This window comes from Carcharodon carcharias, chromosome 1 (assembly GCF_017639515.1).
Source record: "Carcharodon carcharias isolate sCarCar2 chromosome 1, sCarCar2.pri, whole genome shotgun sequence".
Classification (NCBI taxonomy): Eukaryota; Metazoa; Chordata; class Chondrichthyes; order Lamniformes; family Lamnidae; genus Carcharodon; species Carcharodon carcharias.
The window spans coordinates 162,455,118-162,479,151 of NC_054467.1; the positions used below are offsets into that span (position 1 = coordinate 162,455,118).

Below are 24,034 nucleotides of genomic sequence, written 5' to 3' on the forward strand. Positions count from 1 at the left end.
CAACCCAACTTCAATTACTTCAATGACCTTCTCTCGATTTCTATGGCATTGTCAACTGAATGATCCAGCATCCAGCTGCACTCATTTCTATTAATAAAGCAGTTCATGCTTTCCTACAGCACAACAGACAGTGAACAATTAAAATAGCTGTAATCTTGGGTAGAATAGAAAATTTCCAGATGGATCATTTTCTAGATGATAACTATCTTCAACAGCTCAATACAGACAAGCATTGGTCTCAATTCCTATTTGGATATCGGAATTTATAAAGCATTGGATAGCTGAAAATTATAGATGCTAATATTTTATTCAGGAAGAGATGAGACTACATCAAGTGACTATTTAAAAAGCACCTAACGAACTTATAAATTTCAATCCTTCCAGACTAATGTTAGAAGTTGCAACAAAGCTTCACTAATTTTTATATTAAAGATTGCAGCTTAAGACAACATGGAGGTTACAGTGTCTTTGTTAACCCCTCTAGTCCATTAAGTGCCTCAACAGGAAACAATTTCCTTTAAACTACAATTATATCTACTTGCATCAAGGAAGTGCACCTATAGTTGAAAGCAAGATAGCTGTAGCATATTTTCTAAATGGAGCCTGAAAGGGTATTAAGTAATTCAGTATTCTTCTTGACCCCAATATAAGGCTTACTCCACAATAATTACCCAACAGGGAGTGTCACAGTGCCAAAAACCATCAATTCCATTATAATTCTTCGATGTCAATGGTCTTAAACACCCCATAACCTCTTTTTGTTCCAACCTAGTCATTAAGTTTGCAACATCTCCCTGGTATGCATTTGAATAAGACTGCAAATGCACGAACAAATTTTAACTTGATAAATAAACTATTTAAAACTCAAATTTAACCTTGGTATTGGGGGTTGCAAGTTTGGCTTTCCTTTGAAATAAGAAAGTTCACCTAAGCAGCGAGCCGATAGTCACAAATTTGTACTGATTTACTTCACCTCTGCCTTTCAAACATGCCTTCTAAAGTAATATTTGCACAGAGCAATATGCTACAAAAAGCCAGCAAGTGAATTACACCAATTTGACAGTTTTGGTTGAGGGAGATCAGGACACCAAATAAAATACATTTTGCATCTTAATATATATGGGGTCAAATATCCACCAGAACACCAGTGAAACGGACAGGGACAGGTAATAAAATTCCATCACCATAATGGTAGAAAAAACTTCTGTGCACTTCAGTAAATTTACTTTCTCCATTTGGTTAACAACTCCCTCCTTTTAAAACAATTGAAATTTTAGTTCTCAAGCTCAGCACATAATATACAACTGCAACCACAGTTACCCACACGAAGAACATAAAAAATAGGAGCAGCTGGGCCATATGGCCCCTCTGCTCTGCCATTCAATAAGATCATGTTTGATCTAGTCTGACCTCAACTCCACTTTCTGCCTGTTCCCATAAACTCTCAACAGTTCAAAATCTGTACCTTAGCCTTCAATATATTGAATACTTAGCCTCCCGTTCTTCATGGTAGAGAATTCCAAAGATTCAAACCCCAACCCCCACCCCCACACCCCAAGAAGAAACAACTCCTCATATCCATCTTAAATCCTTATTTTGAAACTGTGCTCCCTAGTTCTAGCCTCTCCTGTAACAGGAAGCATTTTCTCGGCAACCACCCTTTTATCTCCTCTCAATCTTATACTTCACTAAGATCACCTCTCATTCTTCTAAAAAGTGAGAATCTGTTCAATCCTTCCTCATAAGACAACTCCTTCATCTCAGGTACCAACCTAGTGAACTTTCTGAACTATGTCAAATGAAACTATATCCCTCTAAGTATGGAGGCCAAAACTGTACATGGTACTTGAGGTGTGGTCTCAGCAACACCCTGCACAATTGTAGCAAGACTTCCCAACTTCGATACTCTATTCCCTTTGGCAAGGCCAACATTACATTTGTCTCAATTACTTTACTCCACTTACTTGGATCACTAAGTTAACATGCAAGAGGACACTTAGACTCTGTACTACAGCATTCTGAAGTCTCTCTCCTTTTGAATATTTTGCTTTTCTATTCTTCCTACTCAAGTGAAAAACCTCAAATTTTCCCACATTATACTCCATCTGCCAAATATTTGCCCACTGAGAAACCTGTATTCATTTGCATACTGTGTGTACTCCACACAACTTGCTTTCCCACCTATCTTTGCATCATCAGTAAATTTGGCTACAATAAAGCTGGTCCCTTCATCCAAGTCAATATAGATCATACCTGGGTAAACTATCGCCCATGTGCCATATCTGGCCTGCAGGAGTTTCTTATCTGGCTGTGGCTCTGCACTGGAAAAAAAGGGGCTTTGCACCCAGAGTGTGCATGTGCAGCTGCACCTGGCCGAAAGGCACCAGGAACTATGAAAGTTAGAAGATCCAAGTATTTCCCTTGAAGCTCTTAAAAGCCAACAGAAATACTTCCAGATGAGTTAGACTTTACCAATGATTGGAGACAGGCTTTCCTGAAGATTACAGCTGCCATGTTAAAGCCGGTGAGTGCGCGTGGAGGAACACGAATGCAGCACAAGTCAGCCTTTAAGATTACTTATTTAATTATTGCCATTTTTAATCTGCTTTAATGGTTTTTACACTCTGATTTTAGTGCTTTATGATAAGTTTAGTTAGCTCAGTTTTGTTTCCCCATTTTTCCCCATTCCCTGATTGAAGGCGCTGATTCTTGCAGAGATCTGGTGCCATAGGTACTGGCAATCCAATATTTGAACCTGAGATCTTCAGATCTGCAAGGGCATACACTGAAGAGCTCCTTCACCCACTAGAATGGTTCTATAATCTATTAAAAAATCTGGCATCTGTCTTAATGTGTTGTCCTTTCCACTTTTTACTTAACTAAATTCCATATCCCTGGTACCATTATAAATGTGATTGTAGGAATTAGTAAAGTGGAGATGAGAAAAGCTGTGCTTGTTCTCCTTAGAGCAGACAAAACTAAAAGGTAGATTTAATAATGGTGTTCAAAATCCTTAAGGATATTGGTTAGCTAAATGAGGAGCAACTGTTTCTGGTGGCAGAGGGGTCAGTAACTAGAGAACAGATTTAAAAGGTAATGTCAAAAGAAGCCAAGGATAGCAGATTTCTAGGCCCAGCAAAAACTTGATCTACAATTCTGCTAGTGGACAAGGGATTGAGGTATCGAAGTTTAAATGCAGTCAACTGTAGCGAGTCACAAAATACATGACTGAAAGTCTCAAAAGGCAATCTTGGTTTAACATTTTGAGATGGGCATCTGATTTGTTGTTTATGCACTTCTGGAAATTAGAGTTATAAAAGCATCTTCTGTTCTTGCCAGAGGTGCAGCTAAAGGTTTAAATTTTAGAAGGATGATGAATGTAATAGAATGTGAAGTGTGTAGGGTTTTAGGTTAGAGTCTTTTGAGAAACTTGAAAATTCAGAATGTAGATTACAGATACACTGGTAGTACCTTGGTGCTGGGAGGTTATTATATCCCAGTTATAGGAATGAGAGCTAGAAAGGATACAGATCACTGTACTCTGCAAGATACGGTGACCGCCTTTGAGATGCCTTTTGCTCTCTCCACATTTTCTCATCTCTTTACTGTTTTTTCCCTTGGTAGCTTGCAACACCATATTGTAGGTCAAAGCAGCATTTATATTGGCAAGACAAAAGCAAAATATTGCAGATACTAGAAATCTAAAATAAAAAATGCTGGAAGTACACAGCAGAACAAGCAGCATTTGTGGAAGAAATGGACAACAGAATGTGATGCCATTGCAAACAGGGATGATTAACTGCATTGTTCACATCCCAAGAGCATGTGAAAAAGGCACATTTGGTTTCATTATTGTCTATAAAACTTTATTGTATAACTATCAGAATGACGGTTCTTTCATTTGTACCAAAATTTGTTATATATATTCATTTCTTCAGCATTTACAGCCAGCCTCCTATACAATTTCCATACCAGATGTGTCCCTCCAGCCAGAAAGTTTGACTACCCTGATGGACACTAGTTGAGACCCCAGCAGTAATCCCTGTGGCATCCCACAAGTTACAATTTGCCAACCTGAAAACCACCCATTTATCCAGGTTCTATTTTTGTTAGTTAGCCAATCCTCTATCCATTTCATCACCTCAAACACAATAGGTTCTTGTGCAGTAATTGGTTATGTGGCACCTTATCGAATGCCTTTTGGTAATCCATTGGTTCCCCTTTATCCACCCAATTTGTTATATCCTCAAAAAAAAAAAAAGAGTAAATTTGTCAAACACTAGTTCCCTTTCATAAAACCATGCTGAGTCCACTTGATTCACTCATGACTTTCTATATGTCCTGCTGGCACTTCCTTAACTCCAGAACTTTTCCTAATGATGGATGTTAGGTTAACAGGCCTACAGTTTCCTGCCTCCTGTCTGTCTCCTTTCTTGAGGCAGGTGGGGTTTTTTTTTGGGGGGGAGGGGAGGAGGAAGGAAGGATGAGGAGGGGAGGTGGGGAGTGGTATATTTGCAGTTTTCTCTGTTTTTCTGGGGCCATTACAGAATCTAGGGAATTTTGGAAGACTACAGCCAATGCATCCACAATCAGTGCAGCCACTTCTTTTAAGACCCTAGGATGCAGATCATCAGATCCCGGAACCTGTCGGCCTTGAGCTGCATTAGTTTTCCCATAACTTTTTTTTTCTAGTAAGCATGATTGCTTTCACTCCCTTCCCCCAATGCCAATTATTGAGATGCTTCTTCTGTGAAGACAAATTCAATATTTGCTCCAAGTCTCTGGCATTTCCCATTAATTACCCAGTTTTAATCTCCAAGTGATAAGCATTTACTTTAGCTACTCTTGTCCTTTTTGAAGAGGAACTTTACACACATCAATACCATCGAATTGGTAACCAGTACTTGAATGGCTGTGACAACTGTTGCAGAATGAGAAACTTGAGGTATGACAATAGATTGGAGAGATTGGGATTGTTCTCCTTGCAGAGGAGAAGGCCAAGAGGAGATTTGATAGCAGTGTTCAAAATCACGGAGGAGGCTGGATAGGGTAGGGAGGGAGAAACTGTTCCCACTCATAAAAGGATCGAGAACGAGAGGAGACAGGATTAAAGTGATTTGCAAGAGAAGCAAATACGATGAGAGAAAAAAACTTTTCACAGCGAGTGGCGGAAGTCTGGAATGCACTGTCTGGAAGTGTGTTGGAAGCAAGTTCAATTGAGGCGTTCAAGAGGGAATTAGATAATTATTTGAATAAAAACAAATGTGCAAGGGTATGGGGGAAAAAAGCAGGAGAATAGCACTAAGTCATGATGCTCATTTGTAGAGCTGGTACAGGCGCAATGGGCTGAATGGCCTCCTCCTGTGCAGTCACAATCCTGTAATATACTTGTCGAAGATCTTGTTTTTTTTTTGTCTATTCGAATCAAATTTGTCCCTTCAAGTCATCCTTTAGTGGTTTTAAAATTTTCCCAATCTTCTGACCTACCACCAATCTTCACTACACTATACATCTTTGCTTTAAATTTGATACTATACTTTAGTTAGCCGTGGATGGTGCCTCCTTCTCGGAATCTCTCCCAATATATCTTTGTTAACCCATTTTCCCAGTCCATTGTAACCAACTGTCTTCATAAACTTAAAGACAATTACAAGGTAAGGCGCTAATTTCAAAAGCATTTTTCTCATCTGCAAACTACTACACACAGAATTCTATGTTATGGCCACTCTTGCCTAGATAATCCTTTGTCCCAAGAAAATGTTCTTAATACACTACGAACTCATCCTCCACGTTACCTTTGCTAATTTGATTTGTCCAAGGTGAAAGTCACCCACGATTATTGCAGCACCATGAAACTCACCATTATTTCTTGATTTATACTTCATCGTACAGTGTAGCAACTGTTAAAAGAGGGTTATGGACTATTCCCATCAGTGACTTCTTTCCTTTGCTATTTATCATCTCTAACCAAACTGTTTCTACATTTTGAAGCTGCTGCTGGCATGTCCTTCTGCATTCTTACATTTGACACACTGTCCCTTTCCATCATTCTGATTATCATTATTCAAATCACAACTCTACACTACTGCCTTGCCCTTCTGTTTTAAATTTCAAAATTTCCCCTCACTTGAACACACCACCAGCAGCCCAAATACAGCCCTAGATATTTGATTCACCAGGATCATCAGCCATGTATTTCATTGAAAGCTCTAGCTACCCAGGAGCCTAAATAGTTGAGGCACCTACTGTTTCAGGGTGAATGCAATGTGCCAACCGCCAGAAAACTTTGTACATAACTGCATAATCCTTTTCCAGTGATCACCTACCAGCTGAAAATTGAAGGCGTGCAAGTCCGTCCTATTGACAAGAGTCCCTGACAAAGCCTCTATCATCCCAGGACGTGAGGAAATCCTGCCATGGAGGCAAAGCCCACTGGGCCTGACTCTGTGACAAAGGCGATGTAGTCAGATGACTTCCTGTATAAGGCAATCACCTGCAAGATGCAATTATGAGTGGCCAATTGGGATATCCTGCAGCTGAGGCTTGAAAGGAGCAAGTTGCATAAAAATTCAGTGCGACTGTCACCTTCACCGCAATAGGCAATGGGCCATTTGTTCCAGGGGGCCTGATGACCAAGGGGTCAGCAACCGTCTACCACAAGAGGCACAGCCTTTAACACTGATACTCCAAGGTCAAGATAGCTAGCTTTTTGCCAGAAAGCTGTCTGGCTAGTGTTTTCTTCTACTCCTGTCCCTTGACCATTGGGTGTGTCTGGATTTGTTGCTGACAATGTTTATCTTCTTCCAGATACATAGCCCCCATGTTTGAGCAGGCCCTCTAATCCAATGGTACATGCAGCCCATCTGGTCTGGCAATTTATGCTGGCCAGATGCAATGATAGCCAAAGCAATCTACCAATCCAGTCACTGGCTTTGCATGAACTCATACTTGCTGTTTTCCCCTTTATACAATTAACTGGACATCAGTTTCATTGCTCAATGAATACCTGCTGGGCAGCCACCTTAGCCAAGTTATCAAGATGCTGACAGCGTAGGGTCCATGCAACATTATGACTGCATAGCAATGATAAAATAGGTGCTAACTACCCCCTTAAATGGCTTCCTGCCTCTGCTGGACAAATTGTCATTACTGCTACAAGCCCGCCTCTGCGAAATGTTCAAGGTGGTGGGAAACCAGCCGACACTTTTTCTGGTCTCTCCCCCCCACCGTTCCCCCCATCTTCAAAGCTGCCTTCATGGGGATGGCAGCATGCTGCCCCAAGATGCTCCTTTGTTGATTCACAGTACAAATCAGTAAGCTGCCTTGGAACTGCTAGTGTTCGAGTAATTCTTTAAATTGCAAATATTAAGACAAAGTACAGCAGGAGGTTGTTTTGGGAGATTTTTGTTCAGTGGGAAAGAAGTCACTTTTAGAGGCCAGAATGCCAATTCACTTTAGAACCCAGGTCAGTATCAAGCAGGCAAAGTAATTATTTCTCTTCATACATTTTATAATGTGTGGCTTTAAAACAAAGCTTCAACTCCACTAATACTTAAATCTCCTACACTACTCTAGCACCTGAATTGCGGCTGCATTTCTGCTTCAGATTTAAACACTATGACCATGGCTGACCAAAACTAACCAAGGGAAGAGTTGTTTAATTCTGAACACATGCTGCCAGGGATGAAAAGGCAAGTTCTAAACCACTGAATCATCCAGTTCAAAGTTCATTTAAATATTGAAACAGTCGAGGTAAAAATTACATTAAATATCAGGGTTAATTAAGTATTCAGCATTAAATGAATAGCCATGAAATGAATTATCTTGCATTTCAAGTCCGACGTATGGTTGGGGGGGGGGGGGGGGGGGGTGGTTTCCGGTGACGACATTTTCCTAAAGCAGTTCCTGGAAAATGCTAGAATTCCACAAACTTGAGTTAATGGCCAGTCTCCAGGGGAAAAAGTGTTTTAACAGTTAACAAGGAACCATCAACCACAGAAGTAGCACTAAACAATTCAGGGTTCAGCAGATTACATCATGCAAATTAGTTTTAGAGCTATGAACCACAAAATTTAAATACAGTTCAATTGCTCTATTTCTTACCTAGTTCACTACGCAGAGTAAGCAGCTCTTGAGACAATTCCTTGTGTTGTTTGCCTACTTCGTCCCGCTGTGAAGAAAAATATTTTGTTACTATGGAAACATCCTTAATGGGACAAAACTACGCACTACAAACCTACAATCATTAAGGATATGGGATTTTCAAATTTGAATTTTAAATAGTTTGTCATCACTAGTGCACAAAAATTACCAAAAAAATTACAATAGCAAAAGGATGTTATCAAGTTACCTGGCACACAAATATTCTTTAATGCAATCTGCATCTTTTAAACAAAGCTTCGGAGATGAAGGCAAGCTCATCTTCAGTAAAAACAAAATTCCAGTATTTCTCATTTTGTACTTCCATGAAGTCTTGACTGCTATAAGGCTAAGCACTGGTGACCACAGCTTTAGCCCATTACAGTTTTTCTAATGAGCAAAACACTTTGCATACACATTAGAGATCAACACATCCATCAGACTGCATACACTACAATTCCAAATAAAAAACTGTTTTAACCAAATAAGTTAGTCCTCAATTCACAGTCCTCACAAGAGTGTGGCTTAACAAGGTTTTGAAACAAATATCTTTTTCTATCTCAACTTAAAGTGCACAATTATAAATACAAATTAACAAGGAAACATGAAGAACTGACATCAGGGCTTCAGTACCTTGAGCATAAAAAATTAAGTGATTTAACTCACCAGCGATCAATAATTGTCAGGAAATTGAACTTGAGCTTTCTAATCCCTAAAGCAGAGTCAGGATGTGGCTTTAAAATGCTATAGGATGTTCTGAGCTCTCCTGTTTAATAACCTGGCTATCCAATGCACCACAATTATTCAGCTATTATTTTATGTAGCAAATAAGAGGGGAAACTATCTCTGGTGAGGAACAGCTGGAAATAAAAGAATTGGTTGAAATTACTTGCGTCAGTTACCAAACCCTCGCGTTTCCAGTCAGCAAATCACAAAAGAATGCATCAATTACCCTCTTTCCAGCACAAGGATCGTAGAGGCACATTTTGCTGCTGCTGCAACCCATTCTCCCTTTTTTCTGGCTGTGTGTGTGTGTGTGTATTGTGCAGAAGCGCAGGTGGCCACAACCACAACCCAAACTGGTCTTTCTACATTTAAAATACTTGTAGGAAAATATCCATTAGGCCTTGCCTTCCAAGCTAACTTTCAGTCCAGGATGTGTACCATATTTCCTGCAGTACTCTGCCCTGAAGAAAAAAAACAGCTGCATTCATAAGTGGGGTGGGAATCGTTCATTACAGGAGGCACAGCCCTATGCGTCTGCAGACGAGAGATGGGAGGAGGGGAATTGATCAATGTTAATTTACTCAAATGTCAGCAGCTAAAAGCTGAGCACTGGAACACTCATTGATCTTCCAACTAATTCAGTAATGGAAAAGCTCTATTTTTATATCTCAGCTTAATACATAATACCATCAAGCACCTCCAAGGTCAGGCCAGCTGGAAAGCAAAATATACTGCTCAAATCTCCCCAAATCAGTTTTGTATTATTAACACAAGCAGATCATATTTCCAATTCAACTCATCCTAATTCAAAACCAGCTATATTGAAATACTATATTGTAAAGGCATATAATAAAAACTGTAAGCAAATTCCAATTCAGATAAACCCGAGTTTTTGAAGGACAGCAGAAAGAAATTAGACATATGTAGGTGAGCACGTACACTGGAGAATAAGGTAATTGCTATCAGTGTTGATATTGCCACACTGACAGCTAACAGGTGGTGAAAAGCCCTCAAACATGTTCCCACCTTCATAAAACTTCAGTAAAAACTAACTCAAGTGTTTTGTTTGAAATCTTACAGCTGTGTGTCACAACAGAAGTTGCAGCATTGCAGTAAGGCACCCCAACAATTAAAAAGCAAAAATATTACTAAACTGTGGAAAATTTACATTTTCAGTGTGCAGTTTTTAGATGAGCTTAATTCATGTTAGTTTAAGAAAAATACTTAACACTGCATTTAAAAATGCAAACTTAAAAATCTGAATGATGGACAGATTGAATTAAGGAAAGCTATTTACAATCACCTAAAAAAGGTAGCAGCTCTGGCAGATGCTGAAAAACATGCATGAACATGAGGCAATTAACTGATTGGATTGTCTGCTTTTGGCACAGAAAAGGTGTGCAGGGTTAGATCTCCAGAATAATGCATCTGTTAACGCTTTTGTTAAAACTATACACATTAGTAGTGAATGAAATGCACAATTTTTGATGACACCTGATTGAAACTAACAGTAGACTTAAAATAATAATAGTTTTGACAAAAATTTTATTGAAATTGGTTCAATTTGATTTGATGCCTGAAGCATAGAGAGTACTGTAGTCAGTGGCCAACAGCATTTTTCACCATTAATAATTAGCATCGCACAAGGTTGTGTTTGAGTTTGCAGTATTGGCAATGACATTCCACATTGTTGCCCAGCGCTTCTCTGAACACATGCAACACTTTACTCAGGGTAAAGAATTGGAAAATGCTCGTTTCTTCCTAAACAGCTAAATTTTTAAAAATGACTCCAGCTGGAAAGAACGTCTGTAGAGGGGTGTAGTCCCAAAGAAGTGATGGAAAATAAATCTTTCCCTTGGAAAATAAGCTTATCCTCCAACCACAGGTATTTGCAACATGCGTCTTGAAACATGCACCAGACTAGCTACATTTGCTCAGCTTAAAGGCCTGGTCAAATTCAACTGGATGCATTACTAACATTAAAATGGAGCACCACATGCCCAAGCCCTTAGTTACATGGCTAAATTTTAATAATGGGTGTTTATTTGCAGTCACCAGTAGATGAACAATGGAGATTAAAAATCATAAAGCTTGCATTCCAATAACAATCCAGTTCCACAAAGATTGATTCTCAACTCTGGTTAACCAGCTATACAAGTGCTAATGCTAAAAAAAGCACTATTTGGAATAGCATGTATTAACTAATGCAAATCATTCACCAGCATTTGCAGCAGTAAGCCTAGATGTGATTTGACAGCTACAGGTATATTTATAATTTAAGTCTAAAAGCAGTTTTAAAATATTTTTTCTAGAAGAGAGACTTTTAACAATGCAGCACGCCCTGATAAAATCACTAAGCCCACATGGTATTTTGTGCCACTCAGTGTTGCAATATTAATTTGGCACTTGGAAATCCTTTACAACGTAATTCAAGATTAGGAAGGACAAATGCTAACAGCAAAAATTCTTAACATTTACTTCTGTCAGGAGTTGCTTTCTCATGTTATCACCTGATTTTCTGAAATAAGTTTAGCAGATTAGACATTTTATTCCTTATTTAAAAGCAAAGGTGTTAATATTTTGCATATCGGTATATATGTTGAAAATTTAGTGACAACAACTGTATCTCTGGTGCCCCAGATCATGTGCTAAAAGACTCCTAAATGGCTATTTATGGAAAGACGAATACAAGTAACTGAATTCAACTATAATTAAAAATATTGGATATTTAATAAGCACTTAAGACTGATCCATATGCCTGCCGCAGCCACATTTGGATTTCTCCCCGGTCCAACTTTGTGCATTTAGGTTAAAAGTATTGTATGATGTCCTAGATTTCAACATGAAGGAATCAGTTTGCCAGGCTGAAAATAGAATTTTCCATTGATTGCTCAGCTCATTATTACACTTGCACATAAGACTAAGGAACGAGAAGACTACAGGCAGGCCTCAACACTGCAAATACGTACTCAAATCTGCATTATGAGCTCCATTGTTATTGAAGGCATAGCTATTGGAACACTTCAGGATGTCTTACCTTAAATTTGAAGTACAGGTAGCTAGTGTAGGCAAATACAGCAGACATTTTACACACAATGTCCCACAAACAGAAACAACTGAGGGAGCAATTAAATACCATTACCAACAAACAAATTGAGGTAAATATTGCCAGGACACTAGGAACTTTACTTACATGGGGTCCATTATGGCCATGTTTTTCCCCATTGTTTCACAAGATGTGGGTGTTGCTGGTTAGGCCAGTATGTATTGCCCAAGGTGGTGGTGGCAAGCTGACTTCCTGAACCGCTGCAGACTATGTTGTAGGAGCATCCATACTGCTGTTAGGAAGAGACTTCCAGGGTTTTGACTTGGGTGACAGTGAAGGAATGGCAATATATTTCTAAGTCAGGATGGTGTGTGACTTGGAGGGGAACTTTCAGGTGGTGGTGTTCCCATGTATCAGCTGCCCTTGTCCTCTTTGGCCATAGAAAATGTGGGTTTGGAAAGTGCTGTCAAAGAGCCTTGGTGAGTTGTTGCAGTGCATCTTGTAAATAGCATATGCTGCTGCCGCTGTGCATTGGTGGTAAAGGGACTGTTGTTGGTGCTGTGAGTATTCTATCACACTCCTGACTTAGGCCTTGTTACAGGCTTTGGGGAGTCAGCAGGCAAGTTCCTCTCTGCAGAATTCCCAGCCTCTGACCTGCTCTTAAATCACCAGCAAGAGATGGAGAATAAATTGGACGTCTCAACCAAGAGACAGTTCTTCCCCCATAAATTTAATGCTGCACTGAAGCTGAAAGTCTTGGAACGTGTCTCAAGAGGCCAAAGTGAGCCAAGTTGACGCTGTCAAAAAAAAACTCCATCCAACACTGTAAAATGTTGATAACTAATTTCATTTCCCAGAATTGTCCATCAGTTTTTGGTTATATCAAGTTCAAACAGTTTTATCTTGCACCACTGCACTATGTTTTCCAGTCAATATGCAACAATTTGGCCCCTTCAGCCTGCTGCACCATTTGATAAGATCATGGCTGATGCAACTGTGGTCTCAACTCCACTTTCCAATCTGCCCCCTTAACCCTTGTCAATCAAAAATCTAACTCACTCAGCCTTGAATGTGACCCAGCCTCTTTGGTTTTCTCAGAAGAGAATTCCATAAACTAAAGATCCTCAGAAAACATTTCTCCTCGTTTGTCATAAATGGGAGACTCCCCAATTTTTAAACTGCATTCGTTACTTCTGGACTCCCCCACAAGGGAAAACATCCTTCAGCATCCACCCTGTCAAATCTCCTCAGGATCTTCGATGTTCCAATAAGATCACCTGTCATTTTTGTAAACTCCAATGGGTATCTGCCCAATCTGCTCAACGTTTGCTCATAAGCTCACCCCTTCATCCCAGGAACCTCCTCTGAACCATTTCTAATTCAAATGTATTCCAAGTATGATGATCAAAAACTGTACACCGTATTCTAGATGCAGTCTCACCATGGCTCTGCACAGCTGTAGCTATAGTTCACTATTTTTACACTCTATTCCTTTGCAATAAATTCCATTTGCATTCCTAATAACTTGCTGCACCTGCATATTAACTTTGATTCAAGTACCAGGATACCCAAGTCGCTCTGCACTGCTCTCTCCATACAAACAATTTACTGTTTTTCTATTCTTCTTGCCAAAGTGGACAAGTACACATTTTCCCATTTTACACAGCATCTGCCAAAATTTTGCCAACTCATTTAACCATTGTAGACTTTATGTCCTTTTGATAACTTAATCTCCTATCTTTGCATCACCAGCAACCATACAAATTGTTTCCTTCATCCAAGTCACTGATATAAATTGTAAATCGTTGAGGCCTGACATTGATCCCCATGGTACTCCACGCATCACATCTTGCCAACCTAGAAATGACCCATTATGTGTACTGTTAGCCAACAAATCCTCTATCCATGCTAATACACTACCCCTTACATCATGAGCTCTTAGTTTGCAAAACTAACCTTTGATGTGGCACCTTGTCAAATGTCTTCTGGGAATCCAAGTCTACCAGATCCACAGGTTCTCCTTCATCCACCTTGCTTGTTACTTCATCAAAGAACTCTAATAAAATTAGTCAAACATGATTTCCTTCCAACAAACCACAGACTCTGCCTGATCACAATCAACGCATCTACTACCTCTGCAGCCACTTCTCACAAGACCCTTGGATGCAAGCCATCAGGTCCAGGAATTGTCAGCCATTAGATCTAATAGTTTTCCCATTACCTTTTCCCTAATGACTGGAGTGGTTTTAAGTTCCTCCCTCCCTTTTAGTCTTGATTTTCAAGCATTCTTGGGTTTTGAGAGTCTTCTACAGTGAAGACAGACAAAATCTCTTTTCAACTTGCATGCCATTTCCCTGTTCCCCATAATTCCTGTGTCTCACCCTCAAAGGATCAACACTCACTTCACTTACTGTTTTCCTTTGTATACATTTGCAAAAACTCATGATAGTTGCTTTGATATTTTTAACTAGCTGTCTTTCATACTAAGTCATTCTTCATTGGTTTTTAAAATTTGGCTAATGAATCTTGACAGAATTGTACACTTTTTCTTTCATTATACTATCCTCAACTGATTTAGCCACAGATAGTGCATCATTCTCAGTCTGTCTCTCTCTCAATGAAATGTATCTTTGCTGAGTATTTGAACGTCTCAAATATCTGCCACTGCTTTTCTACTGCCCTACCTTTTAACCGATTTTTCCCCCAGTTCACTTTAGTCAACTCCTGCCCTCAAATGGCCATTACAAGGGAAATACATTAGTCTCAGACCCACACTTATAATTTCACCTTCAGCTGAAAATGAGATCATCTTATGAACACTTGCCTGAAAGCTCCTTTACTATAAGGTCATTAATTAATCCTGTCTCAGTGCACATCACCAGGTCTAGAATAGACTGAATTGGATAGAATTGGACAGCACGCTGCTCTAAGAAATTCTCCAGAATCTACTTTATGAACTCATCTTCCACACTACCTTTGCCAATCTGATTCATCCAATCTAAATGTCGATTAAGATCACCCATGGTTATTGCAGTACCTTTCTTAGCACATTTTTTCCTGCATACTCTATCCTACAGTGCTGCAATTGTTAGGGGCCTTTTACAGAATTTAAATACATGAAACTACTGCTTTCAACTTGGCTTTTCTGCCATTTTAATAAATCAACATGGAATTTTCAGTAAAACTATATTGCTTACCTAGTTATGACTAGCATAGTATGCATCAGCTGTGGCTCAATGGGGCAGCATTCGCACCATTGAATCAGAAAGTTCAAGTCCTACTAGAAAAACTTAAAGACCAAAATCTCCAGTGTGGTACTAAAGGAATGCTGCACTTTGGAGGCATCATCTTGAGGTTTTGTCTGCCATTAAAATTCCATGGCAAGATTTCAATCAAGAGATCTGCCTGGTGCAAATATTTATCACAACAAATATTGCTTTAAAAATGTTCTGGTTAATATCAAATGGTTGTTTATGGAGCTTGCTGTGTGCAAATAGCTGTCACACTTTTACATTTAACTACTCTTGATTACTACTCCTCAAAATAAGTTAATGGGCTGTGAAGTGCTTTGGAGATTCTAAGCTATTATAGAAATGCAAGTTCCTCTTTGTTTACTAAACTAAATATGCTTACAGTACCGGTGCTCTGGGAAAGGGCGGAGTAGAGAATTAATTGGATAGCTGCGTTAAAAGAGCTGCCACAGGCACAATGGGCTGAATGGCCCATGGAAATGATATTATAAACAGAACCTCAATTATCTGCAAGGATATAAAAAGTTACTTCACCTGATAATTAAATGTCCTTAAGCAGCATTCCAACCTAATTAGCTTCACTAATAGCTTCAAAATGGAGCCAAGTAACTCCAAAATACTTTTCCACTGTAGCTAATGGACATCACTTACTATCCATCTCATTGCTTTGCAATGCAAAACAAGTCAACTAAAAATCGTCCTGCCAATCTTAAGTCACAATCAAATGTAGCCCCTGTTGTTTTAGAAGTCTTCTGGAACATAGTTCCGAATTAGCATTTCTTCCTCCATTCACATACTTACTCCCTTCACCTGTTGAGGATGTGCTATTAGCCAGATATGACTGAATATCAGAACTCTGGATTTTAACCATTTTCCCTGAGGGGGAGTGGCCAGGCAAGACAGGATGGGGGTGTAGGTAAGAGATCCATATCCTGAAAGCCGCCTCAACCCAGGAGATGCCACCTGGCTTCGCGATGCGGTTGTCTTCTGTAAGTGTTCAAGGGGCACCTGCCATCGCAGTAGGACGTGGTATACAGGAATGTGCTACCAGCTCACTGGGGGAGAACACCATATTCTGCAGATAAATCCCTCACCCTAGCACGGAGACAAGGCAGAGTCAGTCCACTTCAAGTCTACATTCCCTCAATGGAAAATGCATTCTGCTTTTTGGTTAATGTCCTTTGTGTTATTGCAAACAGGAGAAAAACAAGCAATCTCCTGTTATAGAATCTCAGCACCAGGGCTGCGACCTATTTAGACTTCCCAGCCTGTTAGAAATTTTATAAGGATCAAGACTTGGGTCATGCAAGGCCACATTCTCTAGGAATATAGAGGTTTCTTTAGACCCCAGAAGTTGTGTGAATTACTTCATTTATCCTAGGTGAAGTATAACCACAATACCTAAAACAAAAAGACCATGTATATTACAAAATGAAGACAGCTGGTCAGAAATTAGGGTGTGTTACCTTATTCAGTAGATAGTATGACGGGGAAATGATAGTTGTGGGTGCAGGGAAGTACTTCTTCCTTGCTCAACATATTGGAAGTAATGTATTTCATCAGTAGTAATGGATTTAATCAGTAGCAGCTGAGATATCATCTGATTTCCATGTGATAACTGGAGAATTTCACAGCACAGAAGAAAGCCACTTGGCCCATCATTCTAACTGCCCAGCTCTCAAAGAACTGTCTACATCGTCCTATTCCCATGCTCCTCTATTGTTTTATTTCAGATATGAAATGGATTCTATTCCTGCCACTGTTTCTGGTGGGAACGTTCTGCATCCCTAACAACCCCTCAATTTAGGTCAATAGTCATATCATCAGCTTTCATTCGGTTGCAAAAATTATCGCTGCAGTCAACTTAGTACGTGGTCTAAGAATGGGCTCAATTTTCAGGTGTAAAGAAAGGTTTCAGAAATGGAGATTGCGATGTGCTGGCTGATGGAAATAAGTTATAGAGCAGAAAAATGAAGTTATTTAAATATAGAGTCAGAAATCTTATGACTTTTAATAAACGTGACAGCGTATGTTAAGTTGAAAATCTAAATGTCTTAACATAGGTACGTAGGGAAAGTAGCCTCAAAAATAAGTATTTCACCAAGTATAAAACCATAGCAAGATTGCATGTATAGATATCAGATACAACTGAAGTTAACAGAAGCCACAATTGAATGCCAAAAATGCACTGGGAACGAAAAAAAAATTGATCAGGTGGCATTCCCATGGTAAAAAAAACTTTGCAAGTTCTATTAGAGGCCAGGAAAACCACATAGGTCCTTTGAACGATTTAGCATGGTGATTAGGATTGAGGAGTAGGATATGGGTGAAATGCTAAATGTACATTTTGTGTTCATTTTCACTATTCATGATACAGTGGCAGGCACAAATGCTTTAGATATTGACTCCCTAAATGTAAATACATAAATTGCCTTAGCTTGTTTGAGGCACTGAAGATTGATCAGATTGCTAGACCTGATAACATTTAACCACAAATGCCATAGAAAATCGGAGAGGTGCAATGAGAGCCGTTAATTTAGCTGACTAAGAGCTCTTTGAGATACGGACTAGTTCGAATTGACTGGATAAACAGCATGATACATGAATGCTTGCATATTGTGCCAAGCTCCGTTCATTGACATCTAGATAGGAACATAGGGACAAGAGTAGGCCATTCAGCCCCTTGTGCTTGTTCTGCCTTTCAGTTAAATTATAGCTGATCTGTATCTCCACTATTTACTCACTTTTGTTCTATATCCTGCAAGCTAAGTTTTCTGTGATTCCTGTTTTTAGTAGGCTTGAATTAAATAATTAAACCTGTTGCATAATGAAATTCTAGCTAGGCCGAAAACTAATGATTCAAAATACCACAGTTCAAAATAACATGCCAACTGGCACATTTTCCACTTAAAAGCATAGTTTTACTATGTTTGGAGACTCAAATTAATACATAAGAAAACATAAGGTTTAGAAGTGATGTGCCCAACACATTTTCTTCAAGCTCCTTGCACCTCAAAATTTCCCATTACACTATGGCACAAATACTTAGCCATAGTGCATGAAGGGTCATAGGCACCTCTCTCCACTAGAGAGACAACTGGTTATATAGCTTGTGGGACAAGGCAAGGAGGCACACATTAATGAGCTACAGCTGACCAATGCTGTTGGCATCTTTCTGCATCACACTAGGCACCTAGCCAATTGAGGTAGCCTCAGTTATTTAAGAACTTGCTTTATTTGCATATTAATTGCCCATCAAAATTACAAAGTGAATTCTGATAATTGAGAATTGTTGCCTTTTAAACAATGTGATTACCACTAATGCAATACTAATTAACCTCTGACCCACAAGGGTTCAATTTCATTTCAGCATGCCATCAATCGTTTGGAAATTTAAGCAGAAATTTACTTCATTATTTTTCCCCATCTTCTTTTCTCTCTCAATTCAGTCTCATCTTTCTGAACCAGAGTTGCTTAATTCACCCTCCTCCTTACGGTTGGCCCCACATTGCTAAGGTCCCAGATACTCCTTTGCCCTTGCCATGCCACTATCAGCTCATACTTCCAGCAAGTTGAGCACAAGCTGAACTAAGAATTTAGAAAAAGTCAAAATGCCCTGCTCCAGCAAAATCTGGACAAAACAGATGATTTCAGATGACCCAGATTAACAACACGTATTCATACATTATGGAAACATGTTGTAGTTATCAGACTAAGGGAGTCTGATTACTCGCCTTCTCCTCCCTCCCAGAAACATGATAGGGTCCCCCTTGTCCTCACTTATCACCCCACCAGCCTTCACATTCAAAGCACCATCCTCCGCCATTTCCACCACCACCAAACACATCTTCCTTTCAACTCGCCCCCCCGGCAGCATTCCGCAGGGATTATTCCCTCTGTGACACCCTGGTCCACTCCTCCATCACCCCCTTCTCCTCAACCCCCTCCTACAGCACCTCCCCATGTGAACGCAAGATATGCAACACCTGCCCCTTCACTTCCTCTCTCCTCACTGTCCAAGGGCCCATACACTCCTTTCAAGTGAAGCAGCATTTCACTTGCATTTCCTTCAACTTAGTCTACTGCATTTATTGCTCCCAATGCAGTTTTCTCTACATTGGAGAAACCAAACGCAGACTGGGTGACTGCTTTGCAGAACACCTTCGGTCTGTCCGTAAACATCACCCAGTCCTCCCTGTAGCTTGCCATTTCAACAGTCCACCCTGCTCTCTTGCCCACATGTCTGTCCTTGGCTTGCTGCATTGTTCCAGTGAAGCTCAACGCAAACTGGAGGAACAGCACCTCATCTTCCGACTAGGCACTTTACAGCCTTCTGGACTGAATATTGAGTTCAACAATTTTAGATCTTGAACTCCCTCCTCCATCCCCACCCCTTTCTGTTTCTTCCCCCTCCCTTTTGTTTTTTCCAATAATTTATATAGATTTTCCTTTTCCCACCTATTTCCATTATTTTTAATGTATCCCACCGATCATTTATCTATACCTTTTATGACCTTTTAGTCTTAATTCACCCCACCCCCACTAAAGCTATCTGTACCTTGCTTGTCCTACTATCCATTCTTAATTAGCACATTCTTTTAGATAATATCACCACCTTCAACACCTCTTTGTTCTTTTGTCTGTGACGTCTTTTCGTTATCTCCTCCTATCACTGCTTGCTTGTCCCAACAACCAACCCGCCCCCTTCTCTCCACCCCCCTCCCCAAATCAGCTTATATTTCACCCCTCTCCTATTCTTACTTAGTTCTGTTGAAGGGTCATGAGGACTCGAAACATCAACTGTACTCTTCTCTGCCAATGCTGCCAGACCTGCTGAGTTTTTTCCAGGAATTTTTTATTTTTTGTTTTGAGTCTGATTACTGTTGTCCTCATTCGGCTTGCTGCAGGATAACACAGTTTAGCATTTCAAAATGAACTGCACTTTAATGTATGTTGAGTGCACCAAGCTTCACTTCACCATCACCTCTCTTGGCTCCTCCACTGTTACTAAATTATTAGATTGCTTGTCTGACATCCAGTACTGACGGGACGGGAATTTCCTTCAGTTAAATATTGGGTAGATTGAAGCCAGTGTCTTCGGTCCGTGTTAAAAACTCAGACACAGATTCCATCCCTGCCCTGACAACTGCCCAAGGCTGAGCTAAACTGTTTGCAACCTTTGTTATATTTGGCACTAAAAGAAGCTCCCCATGCCATCACTATTTCCACCTTTATAACATCACCCAACTTCACCCATTTCAGCTCATCTGCGCCTTTGTTATCTCCAGACTTGTCTATTCCGATGCACTCCTGGCTAGTCTCACATGTTACTCTTCGTAAAGTGGAGATCATCCAAATCTTTGCTGCTTTCTTTCTTACTCAGTAGCATAGTGGTTTTGTCACTGGATTAGTATTCCAGAGACCCAGGCTAAGGCACTGGGTTTGGATCCTGCCAGATGGTGGGATTTGAATTCAATAAAAATTAAAAGTCTGATGATGACCCTGAAACCATTGCTGATTGTTGCAAAAACTCATCTGGTTCACTAATGTCCTTTAGGGAAGGAAATATGCTGTCCTTACCTGGTCTGGCCTACATGTGACTCCAGACCCATAGCAATGTTGTTGACTTTTAAATGTCCTCTGAACGGGCAATTGGGGATGGGCAATAAATGCTGGCCTAGGCAGCGACGCCCACATCCATGAATGAAGAAAAAACACTCGTACCACGTCCCATTAACTCATCACCCCTGGTGCTCACTGGCCGACATTGGAGTCACTGCTCCACTAGGTACCACTTTAAACTTCTCAGCCTGGTTTTCAAATCTCGCCAGGGCATTGCCCCTCCCCAACATCTCCAGCCCCAAAACCCTCACATCTACACCAATTCCTGAGCATCCTGATTTTTAAATTGCTCCATCATTGCTGGTTCTGTCTTCAGTTGCCAAGGCATTAAGCTCTGGAATTCCCTCCTCTCCACTTGCTTTCCTCCTTTAAGATATTTCAAAGCTTAATTCTTACCAAGTTTTTGGTCATTTGGCCCAATATCTCATGGCTCAGTGTCAAGCTTTACTTTATAACATATCTACAAGGTGCCCAAGATGCCTCAAATAAAGCTATTATTTAAATACAAGTTGTCATTAATCCCCACCTGCAACCCTTGACTACACTTCTGCCACCATACTCTCCTGCTACCATCCCAGGCTTGAAAGCTCCTTGAAATCAACAGCTACCCTCTGTGCCTCTCTTGAACTCAAAAGCCTCTCAAGGAATGCATCATTGCCTTCTTATAAGCAGCAACCCCAGCAGCACATTCTGTGCCTTACCGTGCCACTCAGCATGCCCCCAAGGGCATATCTTTCCAACAGGGTGAATGTCAAATTCTGCACTCCTAGTTACTTGGTCTAATATTGTTTTTTCTAATCGTTCACAGGATGTAAACATCACTGGCAAGCCAGCCCTTTTTGTCCATCTCTTATTTCTCTTGAGAAGGTGTTGTGAGCTGCCTTCTTGAACCACTGCAGTCCATGTGGTGTAGCTCTGTTAGGAAGGGAGTTCCAGGATTTTGACCCAGCAACAGTGAAGGAACAGCGATATATTTCTAAGTCAGGTTGGTGAGTAGCTTGAAGGGGAACTTCCAGGCGGTAGCATTCCCATGTATCTGCTGCCTTTCGAGATGGTCAGAGTTATGGTTTTGGAAGGTGCTGTCTAAGGAGCCTTGGTGAATTCCTGCTGTGCATCTTGCAGATGGTACACACTGCTGCTACTATGCATCGGTGGGGGAGGGAGTGAATATTTGTGGATGTGATGCCAAATCAAGCAGGCTTTTTGGTGTCAAGCTTCTTGAGTGTTGTGGGAGCTGTACTCATCCAGGCAAGTGGAGAGTATTCCATCACACTACTGACTTATACCTTATAGGTGGTGGACAAGCTTTGGAGAGTCAGGATGTGAGTTACTTGTTACAGGATTCCTAGTCTCTGACCTGCTCTTATAGCCACAGTATTTATATGGCTAGTCCTGTTCAGTTCCTGGTCAGTGGTGACCCCCAGGGGTGTTGATAATGGGGGATTCAGTGATAGTAATGCCATTGAATGTCAAGTGTCAATGATTACATTCTATCTTGTTGAAGATGGGCATTGCCTGGCACTTGTGTAGCACAAATGTTACTTGGCACTTGCCAGCCCAAGCCTGGATATTGTCCAGGTCTTACTGCATTTGGACATGGACTCCTTCAGCTGGAGTCATCATGAATGATTCTGAACATTGATGTGCAATCATCAGCGCACATCAATTCTGACCTTATGGTGGAAGCAAGGTCATTGATGAAGCAGCTGAAGATCGTTGGGCCAAGGACCTCCCTTGAACTACCAGAAAATCAGCTATCACCACCCCTCTCCACAACATCCATTCACACAAGCACGTCTCTTGCCATCTTTCACATTACGACGGATGTTTGTATTGACATTGCTTTGACAGAAATCTGGTTCAAATGCTGTCAACACCTTGCCCTTGGCTGAAGTCTTGCTGCTTGGCGAGAATTGCCACTCTGCAGTTGCTAAAGTGCTGTGGTAGTAGTGGATCCTTTGCCAAATCACATATTGGGTTCTTCCTGCACCACATTAACTCAATTTTTTGCCTCCTCTTCAATAATGTTTGTTCTTTAAAGTCCCATGGCAAAGTTTCCATCAGGACATCTTCAGCCCCTTCCACTCTCAAGCCCCTACAACTTATCATCAACAGTTTACAAAGCAAATTAATGAGACACCCCTTAGAAATACCTCAACCTCAATTTCTTCAACAAGAGAGTTTGGTCCTAACCTCTCCCTCCACAACTCATTAACCATTTCCCTAGTTTAAGTGATTTGGGCCTTTTTTTCCAAGGTGCAAAAATGCCAGTTGTTATTGTTGGAAGGATAAAAAGACCCAAGGATTTTAGTAGCAAGTAAATGAGAGAAAGTTTGAAGTCAGCTAAGCAACTGGAGTAATTGAGATCATGCATATGGATATTCACAGAAAGATTCAGATTTCACAAATGATGGCTTTGAATAGATGTTTCAATCCTGATTGGAGTATCCTGGATTATTTAGCATACATTTATAAAATAAAAAAGGTTCAATATATGCAGATTGTATAGTTACTACATTATATGCAATCCAGTGTATTTAATCCAAACAGAATTAGAATTTGATTAAAGCCTATACTCTATCTCATCTGTTTTCCCCAGTCTATTTTACTTCTGTTTTTACACAAGTAGAAATTGAGCAAAAAAACCATGCATGTAGCCAAAATCACTTAAATGACGATGCATAGGGCAAATCTTAAGAGCTTCCCACAGCTGTCAATATAAAAATAAATTGAATGTCCAAATGTTTAAAGTTCTGCAGCATCAATTAAAGATCCATTTCAATAGAAGTTGCTGAAAAATCCTAATTATGAAAATGCTCATTGTAGAAGACAGAGCGAAGAGTTGCCGCAAACATTTCAGACTTCTTTCGTTCAAATTTACACTTCGTTGCAGATGTATACCAAAGTAAGGTGCATCAATGCAAAAAAGGACATGCTTTTTCTGTACATGTTGTACTCCAGGTACAGATCTATGCAGTTGCAAAAGTGCACCTCTTGGGTTTATTTGAATGTGTCTAAAATAGTAAATTTGCATTTGTCTCTTCATTTTCCACAACAACTTGCTTTCAACCAGAAGTAAAAATATTTTTTTTGTGATTTTTATGAGCAACAGGAAGCCATTTCACCAGTTATTCAACTGCAGGTCTGAGATTCAACTTCAAACCAAATGTGCCAATGTCACCACTTACCTTCCCTACAAGATTCTACACAGTTTAGCTGAAAGATAATGTAAGCATGACAAAACTCCAAA

At 40.1% G+C, this 24,034-nt stretch overlaps 1 protein-coding gene across 2 annotated transcripts in view; it reads right to left on the reverse strand.

Annotated features, from left to right (window-relative positions):
- mtus1b (microtubule associated tumor suppressor 1b) overlaps positions 1-24,034 on the reverse strand; it is a 195,215-nt gene that overhangs the window by 28,257 nt on the left and 142,924 nt on the right. For both annotated transcript variants that reach the window (XM_041188957.1, XM_041188960.1), the window contains exon 8: positions 8,104-8,170. In XM_041188957.1, coding sequence (XP_041044891.1) covers positions 8,104-8,170 — 67 coding nt within the window. The remainder of the gene's footprint in view (positions 1-8,103; positions 8,171-24,034) is intronic.